This window comes from Plecotus auritus, assembly GCF_963455305.1.
Source record: "Plecotus auritus genome assembly, chromosome: 2".
NCBI classification, from domain to species: domain Eukaryota; kingdom Metazoa; phylum Chordata; class Mammalia; order Chiroptera; family Vespertilionidae; genus Plecotus; species Plecotus auritus.
In genome coordinates, this window is record NC_137771.1 from 224219744 (window position 1) to 224241496 (window position 21753).

The following is a 21753-nucleotide window of genomic DNA, read 5'->3' on the forward strand; positions in this document are numbered from 1 at the left end:
TTCCCAGGACTCGGGCTCGGTCTTAGTCTACCTTCCGTCCATGCACGTGGCAGCGTGGGCTCTCCGCAACCGCCCGCTGCGCCCTCCAAGCCCGAGGGTCGGCGTCCGCGGACCCCGGGCCTCCCCCACGCCGTAGCCGCCCCGCATTCCTCATCCCTTCCCCGCGGAAGCTGCTCGGGCCTTTCTCCTCTTTGCGGGCGGCGCGATTCCCAGTTTTTGGGGTTTCGCGTCTTCGAAGCGAGCGATCTTCGTGGGGGAGAGGGGGCGAATGCAGGGGCCCCTGATGACCGTCCGTGAAAGGTCCCTTCGGGTGACCCGGCAGGCCGGCTTCACGTCCTGAGTCCGGAAGGCCGGGCGTGCAGGGGCGCAGTTCGGCCCCGGGCGCCAGGACCTGTCGCCACCCATGCCCGCGGCGTCCAGCCCGGCCCCCTCCCCGCGGGCGCCGACCTCCGCCCCCCGCGCAGCTGGACCGCCGGCCGCTCACCGCGCGCAGGGATCCGGCCACGCGCCACCCCTCCCCCCGCTGTCTGCCGGGCCGGGCCCTTGCCCACCGGGTTCCCCTTCCCTGCGCCCACCGAGACAGAGGGCTGGGCGGCGAGGGTCACCCTGCCCGGCGAGCCAGGCCGCCAGTGGTCCCGGACGCCGGCGCCCCTCGGGGGACTACTTTTCCTCCGCGGAGGGACTACTTCGCGGAAGCGTCGCTGGCGGCGCGCACGACTGGCGGCGGCGGCGGTGGCGGCGGCGCGCCTGGGAGAGGGACGCCGGCCCGGTCAGGCCTCGGCGCGGCCTACACGCTCCGTCGCTCGCTCCCACCCTATCCCCGCGCCCGGCGCCCGGCCCGGCCATGGCGGAGTCCTCGCCCGCCCGACGCCCGGTGCCCCTCATCGAGTCCGGTAAGGCACTCCACCCGCGGTTCCCCGGGCGCTCCGGCCCGCGTCCCTGCTCCGGCCGCCTCTCACGGCGCGCCCGCTCTTGACCCGATTCCCCGTCTCCCCTCAGAGCTGTACTTCCTCATCGCCCGGTACCTGTCGGCCGGCCCGTGTCGGAGAGCCGCCCAGGTGAGCGCGGGCCTCGCCGGCGGCGGTGGCCCGTCCCGGCCCCGCCACCGCCTGGGGTCGCGGGAGGAGGGCGCGGGTGGACCGGGGTGGACCGGGGTGCGGCCCCCGCCCCTCTAACTGCGCGTCTCGTTGGCTGCAGGTGCTGGTGCAGGAGCTGGAGCAGTACCAGGTCTGTGCATCGCGGCGCCCCGCCCCATGCCCTCCGTCCCCCGCCGGTCCCCTCCGTCCCCCCGCCCGGCCTAGTTCGGGGTCGCCCGCCGCCCCTGCCCCACTTCCCTTCTCCTGCCGCCCCCACCCCGGACCCGCGTGGTGGTCACTCGTCTGCATCTCGTGTCTTTGCAGTTGCTGCCGAAGAGGCTGGACTGGGAGGGCAACGAGCACAACAGGAGCTACGAGGAATTGGTGAGACTTTTGACATTTGCGTCCAGGGTTTCCGAGCCCCCGCCCCCTTTTCGGGGCTCCGGACCGTGGGGCGAAGGGTCCGAGCCGCGCTTGGCGGCGGGCGGGTGGCCGGGGCGTCTGCGGCGCTGCGGGGCTTCCCGCGGTAGGTTTTGTTTTGTTTTCGGGTGGCTGTGTTTGTTTTGGTAGGAAACGGCCCCCAGGGGGCCCCCAGGGTCGGCAGGGCGGCGGAAGGGGCGACCCGGCGGGCGGTTTGCGGCGGGGTGGGCCCCCAGGTGTGCTGCCGAGGGTGAGAGGCGGGGGCGCGCGTGCGCGCGGGGGCGCGCCCGCCTTCCTGCGAGCTGCTCCCGTCCGTCCGTCTTCTTACCCAGACTTGTAACTCTAGCGCTGATTGGTCGTCTTCCCTGGGCCCCGCCCAGATCTCAGACCACTTGTTCCCCAGGAATAGATAGAATGTTTGGTGTTTGAAAAGGTGGAGAAATGCTCCTCTTTAGCTTTTTTTTTTCCTTTTACCTCATCATCGTAATAAAAATAAAAATATTGATGCTGCGAGAATATGTCACGCCTCCATTAGTTTTGCTGCTCTCAACTGTACACTTGTTGAATGCCTTTTAAAAAACGGATTCATTTTGATGAATTTTTAGTCATCTGCTGGACATAATGTAGGTTCTAACTGTGCAGTTTCTGTTTTGGGAGCACCATTAACGTAGATTGTAGTTCTCTCTTTGTTATACTTTGTCAGCTTAATTTAGTTGCCATCACAGTATTTAATTAGGTTTTTTATCCATTCGTTTGTACGTAGTGGAATAAAAACATTTTCCTGAAAAAAGTTTTTGTCAATTTGTGTATTAGGACAAAGGATTTCTTTAGTTGCTGGGCTGTATTCAGCGTCTTGTATTTGCAGAACAACTACATAAAGAGTTCTTGAATAATCTTTTACCACATTTCTAATACTTGTAAGCAGAAGTTGTAGGACACGATTTTCATTCCTGAGTTAAATAGGATAAAAAATAAACAAGGGGATTTGTCATCTGTATATGACCAGGTATGTATTAACACAAAGTAACAAAAGGATTTTATTTCAGTTGCCAGTTTTAATGTTTGTCTTACTAGAGATTTTTTGCAAATATTAAAAAGCAAATAATATTTTCAAGAAAGCGAGTTCTGAAAATTCTGCACGATGGTAGAGTTTTTGTTTTATTGAGTTGGATATTTTGAGGTTTGTTTTTAATGTAAGGAAATGTGTAAAGGACTGGTCTGGAGTCTTGTGTGTAAGAGATAATAGTGTTTTCAGTGAAGCGCAGAAGTGTTGAGCTGACTGACAGTAAAGATGCTGCTGAAGAGAAAGTTGTCTAAATTTTGAAGAAAGTGTAATGAATACTTATGGAAATAGACATATATATTTTAAATATATTTTATTGATTTTTTACAGAGAGGAAGGGAAGGGATAGAGAGTTAGAAACATCCATGAGAGAGAAACATCGATCAGCTGCCTCCTGCACACTCCCTACTGGGGATGTGCCCGCAACCAAGGTACATGCCCTTGACCGGAATCGAACCTGGGACCCTTAAGTCTGTAGGCTGACGCTCTTTCCACTGAGCCAAACCGGTTAGGGCGGAAATAGACATATATTTTAATAGGCATATACATTTAGGCTTTTGCTGTCAGAATTGCTTAAAACTCTTCTTAACATTTTGCTTGCGATTATTGAAAGTCTCTGATATACTCCAGTGATGTGGCTGTGACATTCATTGCTCATTGCCTGCTGATTTGGTCTATCTGGTGGGTATCCTCTTCTTCCTGTACCTTCCTCCCCCCCACCCCCATCCAGCACTAAGTGGAACAGGATGAGCTTCCTGTCTAGAGGAGAATTGTTTTGTTAAAGGTATGTGAGTAGCTTCTAGTTCTCTAATGAATGTCTTCTTTTAAAAAAATTTTAAGAAGTATTTCAAATATATATATGTAATGAATCCTCATCTACCATAAACCAATTCATTACTAGTGTGCTATATTTATTTCGATTTCTATTTGAGGTATATTATTTTATTATAAGCTATCAAATTTTCAAATAGAAAAAATAGAATAACAGATCATCCACCAGCCTTAGAGTGAGGAAGGAGAAAAAGAAAAACATTGATTTGTTGTTCCACTTATTTATGTACTAGAGGCCTGGTGCACAAAATTCATGCACTGGTGGGGGGGGTGGTGTGTGGGGAGGTCCCCCTCAGCCTGGCCTGTGCCCTCTCCCAGTCCGGGCTCCCTTGGGGAATGTCTGACTGCTGGCTTGGCTGGATGGCCTTCTGCTGCTGCACAGCCTGCTGCTTGAGTTTCAGCAGCTGCTGCACATGTATGGCCTGGGCCACCACAGTCTGTCCTGTAAACACCATTGAGTGGGTGAGTCAAGCACGGAGGTAGGCTCACCCTGAGTTCCCTGTGCTTACCTGAGTCACTGAGTTGTTCAGACCGACTGCCTTCTACAGAGAATGGCTCTGGGATCGGGCCTAAGCCAGCAGTCGGACATGCCTCTCGCAGTCCGGGAACCCTCAGGAGATGTAGCAGTGCACCAAGTGGCAGGTGGCCAGGGAGGAGCCCAAAGTGGGGCTGGGTGCCATGCCACTTGCGCTTATCCCTGTCTGCTGTCACCGCTTGGTAGTGCTGCTGCTGCTGCTCCTGCCGTGGCAACTGGGCTCACCAGCCATAAGCCCAGCTTCTGGCTGAGCAGGGCTCCCCCTGTCAGAGCTCACTGACCACCAGGGGGCAGCTCCTGCATTGAGGTGGTCAGTGTGCATCATAGCGACCAGTCGTTCTGCCATAAGTCGCTTAGGCTTTTATTATATAGGTTATATAGATTCATTGGTTGGTTCTTGTGTGTGTCCTCACTGGGGATTGAACTCGAAAGCTTGGAATGATGCTCTAACCAACTGAGATACCTGGTCAGGACCTACCCTGTTTCATTTGTTTGTTTGTTTTTTAAATATTTTTATTGATTTCAGAGAGGGGAGAGGGAGAAACATCAATGATGAGAGAGAGTCATTGATCAGCTGCTTCCTGCAAACCCCCTACTGGGGATCGAGCCCACAACCTGGGCATGTGCCCTTGACTGGAATCGAACCCGGGACCCTTCAGTCCGCAGGCCCATGCTCTGTACACTGAGCCAAACCAGCTAGGGCTACTCTGTTTCTTTAATTAAAAAAAATTATATTTGAAAGACTGAATTGAGTTGGGTTATTGTAGATAAAACATTTTATAAGTACCGCGCGCTAACCGATTGCGCCACTGGAGCTCCTAGATAAAACATTTTTAATTGGAAAACTGTCAGCTGGAATTCTTGGAGAGGAAGAAGCTGTTGTCACCCTTCTGCCCTTGGGCTATTATATTTTACTTTCACCTGTTTAAAATTTTTTCCAGTTGTTATTGCTATTGTTTTATTAATTTTGTTGTTAATTCTCACCTGAGGATATTTTTTCCAGTTGATTTTTAGAGAGAGTGGAAGGGAGGGGGAGAGACGAGAAAGAAACATGATGTGTTGACACATTGATTGGTTGCCTCTGGCAAGTGCGCTGACTAGGGCTGGGATTGAGCCTGCAACTGAGATACGGGCCCTTGATCTGAGTCAAACCTGGGAGCCTTCAGCCCTCCGGCAGACGCTCAGTCCACTGACCCAAACTGGCTAGTGCCTGCTAGTGTTTTAAAGTCAATCTTCATTTGCTTGCTCATCTGTATACCTTTTCTGATGTTTTAAATTCCTTTCCATGTGTCTTGTCTGATTATTTTTCTTCACTCTGAACAACTTATTTTGTTATAATAATGGTTTATTGTCAATTACTTCAGTTTTCCTTTTTATTTTTTTGATTTGAAAACGTTTTGTCTGTATTTATGAAAACATTTTTTCTTTTTTTTTTTCTAATCCTCACCTGAGGATATGCTTTTATTGATCTGAGAGAGGGGCGGGGTGGGGGGCGGGGAGAGAAAGAGAGAGAGAGAGAGAGAGAGAGAACAAACACACATTGGTGAGAGAGAGAAAAACATTGACCAGTCGACTCCTGTCCATGCCCTGACCAGGGATTGAACCTGCAGCCTAGTTTATGGGCCCTGATTGGGAATTGAACCCTTGGCCTTCTGGTGCATGAGATGACACTCCAACCAACTGAGCCACCTGGCTAGGTCTCGCTTTTTTCTCTAATTTAAAAAATATTTTTATTGATTTTTAGAGAGGAACGGAGAGAGAAAAACATTGATGTGAGAGCAAAACATCTATTGGCTGCCTCCTGCATGCCCTCCACTGGGTCGAGCCTGCAACCCCAGCATGTGCTCTGACCAGGAATCGAACCAGCAACTGTTCAATGCAAGGGAGGACGCCAACTAAGTTGCACTGGGCAGGGCTCTTTTTTTTTTTTTTTTTTTTTTAAGTAATTTTTGTTAGCTGTGAGATTGTAGTTGATTAGTTGTTGCTTTTTGAAAAGCCATCATTCTTACTGTTGTTCCTTTGAAGATATTGTTTCCCTCAGCTGCTTATGAAGATTTTCATTTTGTCTTGGATTTTCACCAGTTTTACTATGATGTACTGTAGTCATTATCTATGGCTGCATAACAAATTACCCCAAAACTTGGTGGCTCCAAACATTACAGATTTATTATCTCGCAGTTTCCGTAAGTCAGGAGTCCAGGCACAGCTGAGCTGAGTTATCTTAATCTCTCTCAAGGCTATCAAAGTATTGGTTAGAGCTGAAAGCTTGACTGGGGAAGGCACTGATTCCAAGCTCGTGTAGTTTAAAAAAAATCTATAATAATAAAAGCGTAATGTGCTAATTAGACTGGACATCCTTCCAGCCCACCTTCTGGACGAAGCCGGGACTTCGAGGGAAGCCGGTGCCAGCAGCTGGGGGAAGGAAGGCCTACTCTTGCACGAATTTCGTGTATTGGGCCTCTAATACATATGTATATATATGTATATGTACATGTATATATATTTTCATTGATTTCAGAGAGGAAGGGGGAGAGAGAGAAACATCAGTAATGAGAGAAAATAATTGCTGCCTACTGCACGCCCCCCACTGGGGAATGAGCCCAAAACCTGGGCATGTGCCTGACTGGGAATCAAACCATGACTTACTGGTTCGTAGGTCGAAGCTCCACCACTGAGCCATACTGGCGGGGCATGTAGTTTTTGTCTGGACTCAGTTCCTGGAAGGGATTGTTGGGACTGAGAGCCTCAGTTCCTAACTGGCTGTTGGCTGCCCCGAGTTCATTGCCACATTGGTCTCTCCAGCATGGCAGCTTGCATCATCAAGAGATGAAAGCTGACATGACACTAATAGTCTGCTAGCAAGACACTTCTGTGTCTAATCATGGAAGTGGTATCACCTCAACGTTACTCTATTTTGTTGGTTAGAAGTAACATTTTGGCTGGTAGGGAATTTCTCAAGGCTATGAATACCAGGAGAATGGGGTGGGAGGCCATGTCTAAAGCTGCCTACCACATGCGCCAACGTATTTGCATTTACTTTGGGGTTCTCTGAGCTCTTTGAATCTGTAGGATATCAAATAGTTTAATGCATCAAGTTCCAAATGGAAAGGATAGAAGATGGGGCAAAATAATTATTTTGAAGAAATGGCTGAGCATTTTTGAGCATCTGGGCCATCTCTGAATCTGCGTCTAGGGACAACTCCCTCTCTTGACTATGGGTCACATAATTTATTTTGTCCCATTATCTTTTTAAAAAATTATTTTAATGATTTCAGAGAAGAAGAGTGAGAAAGAGAGAGAAACATCAATGATGAGAATCATCAATTGGCTGCCTCCTGCACGTCACCTACTGGGGACCGAACCTGCAACCTGGGCGTATGCCCCAGTGGGGAATCTAATCATTTAGAACACTGGCCGGGCTCATTATCTTTTGAAGTATGCTGGGCCTTTTTGTGTTAAAAAGAGTAGAGGATGACCCTAGCAAGTTTGGCTCTGGGTATAGAGCATTGGCCTTCGGAATGAAGGGTCCCAGGTTCGATTCCAGTCAAGGGCACTTGTCCGGGCTCGATTCCCGGTGGGGGGAATGTAGGAGGCAGCCGATCAATGATTTTTTTTCTCACCATTGATGTTTCTATCTCCCTCACCCTTCCTCTCTGAAATCAATAAAAATAGGTTTTTTTTTAAAAAAAGTAGAGGCTAAAGTAATATAATTAGCCCTAGTAAAGGATGTGCTCTTTTCTTTCTCAAAGTTGTTAGTGTGTAGGGCTGGGTCAGTCTAGTTTGTATCTAATCTTCTCTAGACTTGAAGCATTAGATGCATTTGGTTCATCACTGGCCTTATAATGTTTTGAGGGTGGGATCAGGACTTGCCCTTTCCGTAGAGTGGGATGTGGGCACTGGGGAGATTCCCGAGTTGTCTGTCTTTATAGCAGATTTGTGCGCTCCCTAAACCTTGGGAGGTCTTGCTGTAGTTTATTTGCTGCTGCTAACTTTCTGGGTTGTGGAAGAGTACTCTTTGATCTCCAGTCCTGCCCTTGGCTTTCCACCTGTTCTTTTATTCCTAGCCTTAGGAGGGCCTCTGCAGCGCACTTGTGGAGGGGTTCGTGTTCTCCCTCAGCTGTTCTGCGCCCAGTTTTCTGCCGGGTACAGTTGGTGAAGGCCTGTGGGATGGAATTGGGGTGAGTGCAGACTCACTGACTGAGGCTCCTCAGCATTCCAGTCAGTCACGCCAGCCCACAGGTGGCTGTGAACTTGAAGTTTGACAGGTTTTCTTTATTCTCATCTGTGGTCAGTTCACAGAAGGGCTCCTCAGTTTTTGTGGTGTAGTTAATTTGTAGATTTGTTTCCTCAGCTGTGTGATGGGCTAAAAAATTATTCTTAAACTAATCCAGCTTGTTCTCAATCAACAGTTTGGTTAGTAAATGTTTTGTATGATTTTTGATTTCTTGAAATTTCTGTTAACATGTACTTTATTTGTAGGTCAGTTAGAGCAGTGATCGCCAACCTTTCGGACCTCACGGACCACCGGTTGGTGACCACTGAGTTAGAGCACTATTTAGCATTGAATGGCCATGAGATAGATGGAAGTTATACATCCCATTAGAAAAAAAATTTTTAAATTTATTGGGGTGACATTGGTTAACAAGATTATATATTTCAAGTGCACAATGTAATACACTCTGTATATTGCATTATGTGCTATGTCCCTCTTTTAAAGCTTAATCCATTTCCTTAGGACTATATAAAATATATTGTTTATTACTATCTTTTTAAAAAAAATTATTGCCGAAACCGGTTTGGCTCAGTGGATAGAGCGTCGGCCTGCGGACTGAAGGGTCCCAGGTTCGATTCCGGTCAGGGGCATGTGCCTTGGTTGCGGGCACATCCCCAGTGGGAGGTGTGCAGGAGGCAGCTGATCGATGTTTCTCTCTCATCGATGTTTCTAGCTCTTTATCCCTCTCCCTTCCTCTCTGTAAAATATCAATAAAATATAAAAAAAATTATTGATATTTTGGAGAGTGAGAAACATTGATTTGTTGTTACACTTATTTGTGCATTCATTGGTTGATTCTTTTTTTTTCCTTTTTAATATATTTTTATTGATTTCAGAGAGGAAGGGTGAGGGAGGGAATGATAGAAACATCAATGATGACAGAGAATCATTGATCGGCTGCCTCCTGCATGCCCCCAACTGGGGATTGAGCCGGCAACCCAGGCATGTGCCCCTGACCGGAATCGAACCAGGGACTTTTCAGTCTGCAGGCCAGTGCCTAACCACTGAGCCAAACCGGCTAGGGCAAAAAGTAAAATATTTCAAAAGAATTTGTCAGGATGTACAGGAAAATGAAGAGTAACTTTACTGCTGTTCACATAACAGTTTCATTTCCATACAGAATTTAAATGAAAAGGTAAAAAGTGTTTCCATCATTGATTTCACATACATAATTGGTTATGGTTAAGATAAATTCCCTCTAACCTGGCAGTCTTTTTCCCATGTAGGACTGCTGTGGCGTTCAGATTCCATATGGATACAGATTCCATGTAGGACTGACTACCGGCACTGGATGTAGCCAGCCTTTTCCTAGACGAGTAGATTAGAAGTTAGACACTTTACAGGCATTCTGGGGTTGGAGGCAACTGTTCCAAGGCCTGTGGACACAGAAGTAGGGTGGTGAAGGCCAGGGGCGAAGCAGGGTGGGAAATGATTTTAGTAGTTTGCTAGAATAAGGAGTACTGTTCCTTTGTTCTGCAGACATAGGACAAATTCGTCCTTGAGAAAGCTGTGATGTTTCAGATACGTGGGCTGAAAGAATATTTGCAGTCTTAACTTTCTTCTTCAATTGGTGGGTGAAATCCCAAAGAGCTGATGAGAGAGAATATTTGTCCTGGTGTTCTTGAATAACCTTGCTTAGGTTTAGCCATTGATGCTGTTATAAGGATATCCACCATATTGATATCGCTGTTTAAAGTAAACTTTGGAAAGGCCCACATCAGTTAGTTTAATACGACCTTCATTAGAAATAAGCATATTGTCTGGTTTCAAATCCCTGTGAATGATTCCATGTCTATGAAGGTAATCTAGAGCCAGTGCCACTTAGAAATATATTTCACAGCCATCTTTTCATCAAAATAACCATATATGTGTAGGAGAGATTTGACAGCTCCACCAATAAGGTTTTCCATTAGCAAGTAGACATTGTTTGCTGACGGCAGGGAATAGTACAAATGGACAATGGAAGGACTTTTGCTTAGGGCCAGTGCATCCCTCTCAGCTTGTACCTGATCAGTCATTTTTTGTTGATCATGTCTGCTTTTTTGACAACCTTGACTGCATACAACTTGCCACCTTTCTGTCCCAAAGGCGCCACGGCTGATGGGGAGGGAGGTCTTGGCACCGAAATCCTACTCACGCATTTCCCTGTAGCTGCACCTCTTCCACTCTCCTTCTCACTCCCCGTGGTGGGCTCCATTGCAGGCCAGCCCAGATTGAAGCCTGCAGCTGCCGCCAAAGCCCCTGTCCCAGGCGCCACTCCTGCCAACTGGGTTCAAAGTTTTTTTAAAAAATATATTTTTATTGATTTCAGAGAGGAAGGGAGTGGGAGAGAGAGAGAGAAACATCAATGATGAGAATCATCGATAAGCTGCCTTCTGCACGCCCCCTACCGGGCATCGCCCACAACTCGGGGAACCTGGGACCCTTCAGTCCCCAGGCCAGTGCTCTATCCACTGAGTCATACCGGCCAGGGCCATTGGTTGATTCTTGTACGTGCTCTGAAGGGCAATCGAATCCACCACCTTGGCATATCAAGATGCTGCTCTAACCAACTGAGCGACCTGGTCAGAGCTATTATCTTTCCTTTTTTAAGTAGAAATTGGAAGTGGCATTTTGAACACAAAACTTCTGTGTTACAGTTATGCAATAACAATAACAGTGTAGGATGAATTATGCATGCATTATTCAGAATTAGACTGATACTCATTTTAGTATTTCTGTTGCATTAGGTATATGAGATTTGAATGTGAAAATCTAACTGCTTAGAAAAAATTCTATACTGATGTTAATCAGTTTGCACATATTTGTCTTTAAATATTTTGCGGCCACTTGGACTCTAAAAGTCTTACAATATTGCTTAATTATTTAATTACTGACTACTTTTATTAAGATGTAGTAGAGCAGCCCTAACCGATTTGGCTCAGTGGATAGAGCGTCGGCCTGTGGACTCAAGGGTCCCAGGTTCGATTCCGGTCAAGGGCATGTACCTTTGTTGCGGGCACATACCCAGTAGGGAGTGTGCAGGAGGCAGCTGATCGATGTTTTTCTCTCATCAATGTTTCTAACTCTCTATCCCTCTCCCTTCCTCTCTAAAAAATCAATAAAATATATTGAAAAAAAAAAAAAAAAGGTAGTAGAGCTGATTACAATGATCCAGTGATGGAGAGTTGCAGAACTAGACAGCTTGGGTTTATATTTTTAGCTTTGCCATTTACTTAGTAGCTCTTTGATTCTGGACAGGTTATTTAATGCCTGTGCCTTGTGTGTTTATATCTGTAAAATGAGGATAAATAGTTGGGAGGTACAATAAGTTAGTATATATGAAGTTCTTACTGTCTGTAATCACTATATAAATGTTAGCTATTGTCATTAATGTAGACAGGAATTAGTCAAAACCTTAAGATACTTAGGTGTGTATGTAATTTGTAAGCCCATAATTTTGCCTATTGTTAATTTTTGAATAAGAATTGGGGTCTTGCCCTGACCGGTTTGGCCCAGTGGATAGAGCGTCGGCCTGCGGACTGAAGGGTCCCAGGTTCGATTCCGGTCAAGGGCATGTACCTTGGTTGCGGGCGCATCCCCAGTAGGGGCTGTGCAGGAGGCAGCTGATCGATGTTTCTAACTCTCTCTCCCTCTCCCTTCCTCTCTGTAAAAAATCAATAAAATATATTTAAAAAAAAAATTGGGGTCTTACAAAATACCTTGTCCAGATTCTATAACTAGTTAGTTGTAGGGCTAGGACTCTTAACTACATCTCTTGTGGGTCAGGAGAGTGTCCTATCCACTTTTATCTGGTATCAGTTGGTTGTGTACTTGAAGCTGGTTCCAAATTGAGAGACTTCTGCTTGGAAAAGACCTCTGTTAGAGCCTCAGTTTTACTAGTAAGTCTTTACATTTGCCTATATTTACATGTAAATGTTTGAAGATGTTGATATAAGGGTGTCCTTACATCTTTTCTATAAGGGTGTCCTCTTGGAAGTTTAGGGATGACTGGGCCCTCTGGGAGTCAGGAGACCTGGCTGTTCTCCCACAGACTTTCCCCTAACCCCCTGCCCCACTGCACCATGGTCCTGTCCCTGGGCAGGGGCTACCTGGTGCTCTTGTCTTCCTGGAAGTGAAACCCCTGGTCACCGGTGGGGTGTATCTGAGCTTCTCCCCGCACCAGGCAGCTTCTGGGAACCATTCATCTGGGTACTCCGCAGGGGGGACACCCACTGATAAAATTGGAATTATGTGTTGATGCTTTCAAGGCATTTCCCAAGATGACACTCAGACTATGAGTCATCCCTAGGGTGTGTGATTGGGTGTTCTGTCACTTGTTGCCCCCCTGCACACATGATATCTCATGTTTTTATTTTGTATTCATCAGTTACCAGTGATGCTGAGTATCGTTTCATGTGTTTGCCATCTGTATATCTTTTTTGGTGAAGTGTTCATTCAAATCTTTTGCCCATTTTTAAAAATAAGGTTTGTTTTTTCAATTATTGAATTTTGCAAGTCCTTTTCAGATAAGTGATTTGCAAATATATTCTTTTAGTCTGTGGGTCGTCTTTTCATTCTCTTAACAGTGCTTTTTGAAAAAAACCAAGTTGTTCGTTTCGATGAAGTCCAACTTAATAATTTGTTTTTGTGGATTGTGCTTTTGGTGTCATTAGAAATACTTGCCTAATCTAACGTCATAAAGATTTTTTCCAGTGTTTTATTATATAAGTTTTATGGCTTTAGATTATATTTTTAAATCAATGATCTGCTTTGAGATAATTTTTGTTTATGGTATGATTTTGGATCAAAGTTATTATTTTTGACAAATGGATATCCATTTATTTCAGCACCATTTGTTCAAAAGATTATCTTTTCTCCTTTGAACCTTTATCAAAAATCAGTCATCCTTATATAACACGCTATGAAGTCAGATATTGTTAACTTTCAACTTGTTTTTTTTAAGGTGCTTTGGCTTTTCTAGGCCATTGCATTTGCATATGAATTTTAGATTGAAGTTGTCAATTTCTACAAAAACATGCCTGGATTTTGTTTGGGATAGCTTTGAATCTTTACATCAATTTACTGTTTATTTAAATCTTCTTTAATTTATTTTAGCAATGTTTTATCGTTTTCATTGTACATGTTTTTCACATATTTTGTCAGACTTTTTTCTAAGTATTAATATTTTTGATACTATTATAAAATGCTTTTAAAACTTGCTCTCCACTTAGGTCTTGTCCAATAAGCATGTGGCTCCTGATCATCTGTTGCAAATCTGCCAGCGCATCGGTCCCATGTTGGATAAAGAAATTCCACCCAGTATTTCAAGAGTCACTTCTTTACTTGGTGCAGGAAGGCAGTCTTTGCTACGTACAGCAAAAGGTACCTTAATTTGAAGAAGTGTTCTGCTTTGTATTACTAGCTTAATAATTATTATAATTGTGAAGTAACGTGAGCATTGTGGAAGAAAGGTGATATGTAACAATATACCATGCTGTGGACTATAAATATAAAATTCTCTGCATTTAGCATAGACATTGAATTTTATTGCATAAGTGTTTAATGGGTCCTTCTGCATTCAAAAAAATGAAGGTATAGATGTTAAGCTAAAAAGTTTGAATTTATTCAGAGATGTGTTTGAGGTTTTATCAATGTGAGTTCTTAATTTTCCATTTTGTAGCTCACTTATAACTTCATTGAATGTAATTGTATGTGTCTAATAAACTCTTTAAATGCTAGAAGTATTTCATTTGATATTTAGATCTTTGAAAGCCCTTTGTTATAAAGGGGAAGTGATTTTCTAAATTTGGTAGCAGTTTGAAAAAAGCACCCAAAATGTATAATTGCATGGTTCTTTTTTCACCAACTTAATTTTTTTGCTAAGTTATGTGGTAGCAAACTGTTGGAATTGCTGTTCTTTCTCTGTTAGCTTGGTATAAATCACTCAGACTAAGTACATGTATGTGATATGATCTATGTATACAACATGGCTTAACTGCAAATGGCAAGAATGTTGGTTCTTCTGATCTTGAGCATACATCAAGTTCATCCCCGTGATTATTTTTAAGATCTTTTGCTCACGTGATGCTGCCTTTTAGATGTACCACCAGTATAAAGCTTGACTGAGAAAGAACCAGTCTCCCTCTTGGTTCCATGCCAGACCGGTTTGTCAGCTTTAGTGGTTTCTTAGTGCTCTATGGCTGTGCCACACTGTGGCTTGAATCAGGAAACTGTTCATATTCTTCTTTCTTCTGTGTCCCTATTCACCTTGTAATTATTCTGTTTTAGGTTGTTATATAGTGGTTGCCTGGGTAGCCTGTTTTCTTTACTTGTGTCAAGCTCAATGTCGTTTTGTGATGAGCACTGCTTTAGAACTGGCAGACCTTAGAAGAGACTTCAGCAAGCTGCCCTAGGGGTAGGGACTGTATTTCTCTGTCTGTTTTGTACTAGTGCCACGGAGGATGCCTAGTAACTGCTCTTTGATCACGACAGTGGTAATGAATCCGTTCATGTAAAACGTAATATGCCTGTTCGTTTGGGGCACCCGAGGCTCAGTGGAGGTTTAGTAGGATGCCTTTCTTCCCGTCCTCTTTCCGTTGTGAGGAAGCTAATTTCTAGCACAGCACAGTCTGTGTCTGCTGCTTCCTCCTATAGAGGGGCAGGCGTTTTTTCTTGGTATATTCACTGGTAGGCCAAAGGGGGATGGGATATCAGGATTAGTGTTCAGACTCACAGATCCCACGTATATGCTCTTGTATAAAGATCAGCGATGACCCTTAAACAAGACGAAAGCCATTTTAATTTTGTCAATATTTCCGGAGGAGATTAAAGTCATGGTAATATTGGCCAACATTAATTTTAAAAGTCACTAACATTTAAACACTTAATTAAATCAAGGATTTTCATGTAAATCAAAGACTTAAAAATTTCCCTACAAAAATTTCCATTTTTGGAAAGTTGAATCAGTTGTGATTAAGACTTTTTATTGTTAATATCGTATGGAATAATTCTGCATTGAAAAATAAAAACTTATTTGGCATTGAATGGGACTTGGAGTCAAAAGAGACCTGGTTTTGTGGCCCATCTTGACTGATCATTTGTAGTGGATCTCTTTAAAGGTCCTGGAACCTTTGAGCCTCAGTTACCTCACTTGTAAATTGGCGATTAATACCTACCTCACAGGGTTGTTGTGAGGATTCCATGAGATAATGTATGTGGAAAGCACTTTGTAAATTGTAAAGTGCTACACAATGTTAGTTGTTGTTGTATCTGAGATGTCTTAAATTCCCCCCCCCCTCAGAAATAGTCTAATAAACTTCTAGGGCTTTTCTGTTAAAGTATATTATTAGTTGGTAAAACTTTGAATAAACAGTTTATTAAAATATACGTAAGTATTCTATAAAATCTTTCTTGGGGTTAACTTTCAAGATTTTATGTGTATCTAAAATTCATTTTAAAGACTGCAGGCACACAGTTTGGAAGGGCTCTGCCTTTGCTGCTCTTCATAGAGGAAGACCTCCTGAAATGCCCGTGAATTACGGTTACCCACCAAGTCTTGGTAAGTGAGGCTGGCCTTTCAGATTTCTGATACCATTCTTTTAATTTCTTGACCAGTTTTGTAACTGCTATGCTAAAATGTAAAAGGAAATACTGGTAGTATGTTTTAGTAGTAACAAGGATCAATTTTCACATTTGTTTTTCTAAAATAATTATTAAAAGTAATAAAAATTAATGAAAAACAATTTTATTATAATAAAAAGTCTATACCAGTGACTGTAGTAGAACAGAACTGGAAAGAAACTTGTATCCTTGTTTCTTGAACATAGGTTTTTGTTTTGGAGTTCTTCTTAGCTTTTTACATACTGGCACCCCCTTAACCATTTCTGTTGTTTTTTTATTTCCTAGTGGAGATACATCGAGGCAAACAACTCACAGGGTGTTCCACTTTTAGCACAGCATTTCCAGGAACCATGTACCAGCATATAAAAATGCACAGAAGGATTCTTGGACATCTATCGGCTGTTTACTGTGTAGCATTTGATAGGACAGGACATAGAATCTTTACAGTGAGTTAACATTTTAAACTCCATTTGTTATCATCTGGAGCACTTTGGTGTTCACCAGAATCTTTTAAGAAGTCTTAAAAAATACATACATTCCATGTTTCCCATTCTCAGGATTTAGACTCAGTAGGTCCAGTGTGGGCCCATAGATTTGCCTTTTAAAAAAAATAGGTTTTTACTGATTTCAGAGAGGAAGGGGAAGGGAGAGGGAGAGATAGAAACATCAATGATGGGAGAGAATCATTGATCGGCTGCCTCCTATACGCCTCACACTGGGGATCAAGCCTGAAACTCGGGCATGTGTCCTGACCGGAAATTGAACTGTGACCTCCTGGTTCACAGCTCGTTGCTTAGCCACTGAGCCATGCTGGCTGGGCAAATTTGCCTTTCTAAAAAAAAAAAATGTTTTTATTGATTTTAGAGAGAGAAACATTGATGAGAAAGAAACACCGATCAGCTGCCTCCTGCATGACCCTATTGGGGATCAAGCCCGAAACCTGGGTGCATGTACCCTGACTGTGAATTGAACCCCAGTAACCTCTTGGTTCATGGGTCAGTGCTAAACCACTGACCCACACCAGCTGGGCTATACGTGCATTTTTATTTAGTTTCCCAGGTGATTCAGATGCAGATAGTCATGGCCTTGTGTGGTGGTTGTGAGACATTGATTTAGAGCAGTGGTTCTTGGGCATTATCGTCAAGGATGCTTATGCATTTCTAATACTTCTTAGCCCATTCTAGACCTACTCAGTTAGATTAATTTCTACTATGTGTATTAACCAAAATCAAACCAGAATTCTTCCCACCAATATCCAGTTCTCTACAGGTGATTCATAGTTCATATTCACACTGAGTACTCACCAATCCAGGGAAATTGATTACTTACACACTGAAATATTATTTTATAACTATTATAAAACTATATGTAACTATTTGGAATTTAATTTGCATTTTTAATGTTTTAAGGGAAAATTAGGATGGACTTCTTGTTCAAATTTTATTTCTCAGTTGTGAGATTCAGAGTAGATACTCAAATATTTATGGAATGGATGGATGTTGGCTGGTACTATCAGTTTTAGACTCTGTTTGGTTATTTAAAATGAGGGTGCTATTCCATTATTTTTTAGTTATTTTTGGGAACACCTACTCTTGTATTTCATCCTGTGAAATGTAGATCTGTCCTAACACTTACCAAGTTATTTAGCTTGATGTGAATTATACTGACACTTAACCATTGTTATTGAAATAGGTGAGCCATGAACTTTTATTTCTTAATCCTCATTCAAGGATATTTTTTCCATTGATTTTTTAAAAATACTTTTTCATTGATTTCAGAGAGGAAGGGAGAGGGAGAGATAGAAACATCAATGATGAGAGAGAGTCATTGATCGGCTGCCTCCTGCACGCCCTCTACTGGGGATTGAGCCCACAACCTGGGCTTGTGCCCTGCCTGGGAAGCGAACCAGGACCTCCTGGTTCACTCAACCACTGAGTCACAGTGGCTGGGCTCCATGGATTTTTAGAGAGTAGAATGGAGGGAAGAAGGAAGGAGACCGAGAGATAAAGAGACAGAAGCATCAATGTGAGAGAGAGACATGATAGGTTGCTTCCGGCATACATCCTGACTGGGAATTGAAGTCGAAACCCTCCAGTGTGCAGGCCGACACTCTAACCACTGAGCAACACTTGCTGGGCAAGCCATGAACTTCTAGTTGGACTTATTACTTGGCAGAGAATTTTGGGAAGATAGTATTTATAATGTGATCTGATTCATAGAAATGAAAGCTTCACAATATCTTTATTTTTTAAATTTATTTTTTAAAAATATATTTTATTGATTTTTCACAGAGAGGAAGGGAGAGGGATAGAGAGTTAGAAACATCGATGAGAGAGAAACATTGACCAGCTGCCTCCTGCACACCTCCCACTGGGGATGTGCCCGCAACCAAGGTACATGCCCTTGACTGGAATCAAACCCGGGACCCCCCAGTCCGCAGGCTGACGCTCTATCCACTGAGCCAAATCGGTTTCGGCACTTCACAATATCTTTAGGTAGATATTCTTCGGTTTGAAGAAAAAACTTTGTAAGTGTTCTCAGCATGAGTCTTGTAATCTACAGAGAATTCTACAGTTGAAAAGAGGAGGAGTTATAGATAACTTGAGTAACATGTAAATGGTACTCTTAAATGATGTGAAAGACTTCCATATTAACATTTATTTTGGGACTTTTTTTTTCTTAGGGTTCAGATGATTGTTTGGTGAAGATTTGGTCAACACACAATGGCCGCCTATTATCCACATTAAGAGGTCATTCTGCAGAAATTTCAGATATGGCAGTCAACTATGAGAATACAATGATTGCTGCAGGGAGCTGTGATAAAATAATTAGAGTGTGGTGCTTGAGAACTTGTGCCCCAGTTGCTGTGCTCCAAGGACACACAGGGTCAATTACATCTTTACAGGTAAACTCATGTTCATGGGCACATTTGTATACTGTCTCCTTTTCTTTTAAAACTCTTTCTCTTTGGAGATAAGAAATAGTAAAATGCTTAGTAATTACATTATCTATTTTAAATTTAGTAATCAAGAAAAAATATATAATTAATCATACTTCCATGAATCTTGGAAAGGTGATTTAATAAACATGTAATGCGGTTAGAGCTAATTTAAGTGCAGGCTTAATGGATGACTTACTGCTTCCTTTCAGTTTATGGTTGAACTAAATGAGTCAGTTACAAACTGGTGAGAGGTTAATAGTTTTTCTACCTTAAAATTTGTGGATTTTGATAAGCTAATTAAATTTGCCAAAGTATATTTAAACTCATGTTTAGTCCATATTCTAGAACTTAAGTTTAAATAGTCACTTTCATCATTGAAACCCTTCATTTTGTATACTTGATGAGATGGAGATTGGAAGAAGCTTCTTTGAAATCATAGGTTAAATCCTGCCTCCCTTACAAAGTATATAAAAATAACAAAACAGATTATAAAGTATACTCTCTGAGATGTTATAATGATGAGTATGTGAATCGTCTAAAAATCACTAAAACCTATTTTCCCTCTTTCTTTTCTGCTACTGGCAGTCCTGGTCTTTCTTTGCTACGCTCCTTGTCTTGAATGTCTCCTGAGGCAGCAAGTTGCACTGCTTTCTTCCTGGCTTTCCTCCCCATTCTGGGGGAAGGAAAGGTCGCCGTTAAGGTTCCTAGATTAATTGGATTGTTTAGATTGATTCTTGGCCCTTTATCTTACCTGCTTCCTTTCAATCAGTATTATATATTGCCATCAGACCAATCTTTTGTTGCCTTTAGTGTTTTGTTTGATAACTGCAGCTCTTACTTTGCTGTTATTGGGCCCAGATTCTCTAATCATTTCACCACACTTCCAAAAATGAACATTTTAGTCATATAGGTCTTTCAATTGCTGTCATATACCATATTCTCTATCAAGTTTGTACTTTATTCATATTATTTCTTTGCCTAGTATGTGTTTATTATTTTCTTTGTGTTTTCCTCTTAATATATTAAGCCGCCTTGGATATCTCTGGACCAAATCAAACTTGTTTCTCTAGCTTGTTTGTGTAGCACGGTTGATACTTTATTAAATACAAATCTCAGTCCTATTCTAAAGTTACAGCATAATTTTTGCATTTTCTTATATTATGTTTATGGGTTTTTAAAAAATGTTTAAATTGTGATTCACTTGGAATTTATCTTGTGTACAGTTTGGAGGATAGATCCAGCTTTTTTCAAACTCTATCGTTTATCCCTTTACCATTTATGCAGAGATTCATTGTTTGCCCAGCTGATTTGAGCTGGCACCCTTATCTTACTTAAGTCTTATATTAGGGTCCAATTTGGAGTTTATATTTTTTCTACTGGTTGTTCTGTCAATGTAATTACTGTGGCCCATAGTTTTGATTATTGAGGCTTGGTGATGTGCTTTCAGATTGATAGGGCTAGGTCTTTACTTTTTCTTTGTAAAAGTTTTTCTGACTCTTCTTGTTTATTAGTTTGAAAATAATCTTACTGAGATCACATTACGTTTATAAGTTAATTTGAAATAGAATTTACTTTTTTGTTGTTGTTAATCCTCACATGAAGATATTTTTCCCATTGATTTTTAGAGAGAGTGGAAGGGAGGGAGGGAGAAAGGCAGGGAGAGAGAGAGACACATTGATCAGCTGACTCCTGCAAGTGCCCAACTTTGGCCCAGGATTGACCCTGCAACCCAAGTTCATGTCCTTGACCAGGAATCGAACCCTTCAGTGCACAGGCTGCCGCTCTAACCACTTACTAATACCAGCCAGGGCAAGATAGACTTACTTTTTTATAGGTTATGTTTTCACTATAATAGTGTCACCTATATTTTTGGATTTCTTATATTTTAGGGGATCCGTTGATGTTAATTTTGAAAAACTTTAAACTCCAACTCAGGAAACTGACTTGTATGTTACTGTTTTTTAGTTTAGCCCAATGGCCAAAGGCTCTCAAAGATACATGGTTTCTACTGGTGCTGATGGGACAGTTTGTTTTTGGCAGTGGGATTTAGAATCTCTGAAATTTAGGTAAGTGACTTTAATCGTTAGTATTAACGTATTCTTTAATGTTGTTATGGTTTAGTCTAATGAAGTTTGGTTATCAAGAGAAATTATATATTATAGTTGGCTTTTTACTTTTGAACTTAATTTTTATTATATATTGTATTATATTATTATACAATATAATTTATTATATTATGTGCCGTATCGACTCCTTACTGTTTACAATTTGCTATTTAAGTAGTTGGATATCTAAGAGAAGCATAGCTATTCTATGTCAGTGGGCACTTTTATGAAAGAAAAAAAAAGATAGTGTGTATGTGAAACATTTTGAAAAGTATTAGAAATGTATAATTAGATACATAGAAGTTTAGGCAGGGTCACTGACGAATCAGAAGCCCTGGATTTTGGACCTGTGCTGACCCAATACAGTACGTACTGGCCACATGTGACTATCAAGATGTGGCTAGTGTAATTGAGGAACTGAATTAAATTAGATTTAAATATTGATACTTGATTTAGTTATGACCAAACTTGTAGGCATATTTCAAACCACTTGTGTATGTGAATTTAGTTTTTCAGCTGTAAGTTTTAAGAAAACTGAATATAGTATTTGATGAAAATGTTCAAATTGAGGTGTGTTATAAGTGTTCATTATGCTCTGAAAGATTTCAAAGAATTAATGTGAAGGAAAGAATCTAAAGTTCTCATTAAAATGTACTAATGTTGTGATATATTAGATATATTGGGTTAAATGAAATAGTTATTTTATTTCCTTTTACTTTTTTAAAAAATATATTTTTATTGATTTCAGAGAGGAAGGGAGAGGGAGAAACATCAGTGATGAGAGAGAATCATTGATCGACTGCCTCCTGTATGCCCCCTACTGGGGATTGAGCCTGCAACCCGGGCATGTGCCTTTGACTGTAATCAAACTTGGGACCCTTCCTTCCGTCTGCAGGCTGACGCTTTA

The 21753-nt window shown here is 42.4% G+C and overlaps 1 protein-coding gene across 1 annotated transcript in view; it reads left to right on the forward strand.

The window, feature by feature from the left end:
- The first annotated feature begins 792 nt into the window (after positions 1 to 792).
- BRWD1 (bromodomain and WD repeat domain containing 1) overlaps positions 793 to 21753 on the forward strand; it is a 91512-nt gene continuing 70551 nt past the window's right edge. Inside the window, exons 1-9 of the mRNA XM_080658066.1 lie at positions 793 to 893; positions 1000 to 1058; positions 1198 to 1227; positions 1401 to 1460; positions 13412 to 13562; positions 15640 to 15738; positions 16086 to 16246; positions 18484 to 18705; positions 20707 to 20807. Of these exons, the coding sequence (XP_080514192.1) occupies positions 845 to 893; positions 1000 to 1058; positions 1198 to 1227; positions 1401 to 1460; positions 13412 to 13562; positions 15640 to 15738; positions 16086 to 16246; positions 18484 to 18705; positions 20707 to 20807 (932 nt within the window). The 5' untranslated portion in view covers positions 793 to 844. The remainder of the gene's footprint in view (positions 894 to 999; positions 1059 to 1197; positions 1228 to 1400; positions 1461 to 13411; positions 13563 to 15639; positions 15739 to 16085; positions 16247 to 18483; positions 18706 to 20706; positions 20808 to 21753) is intronic.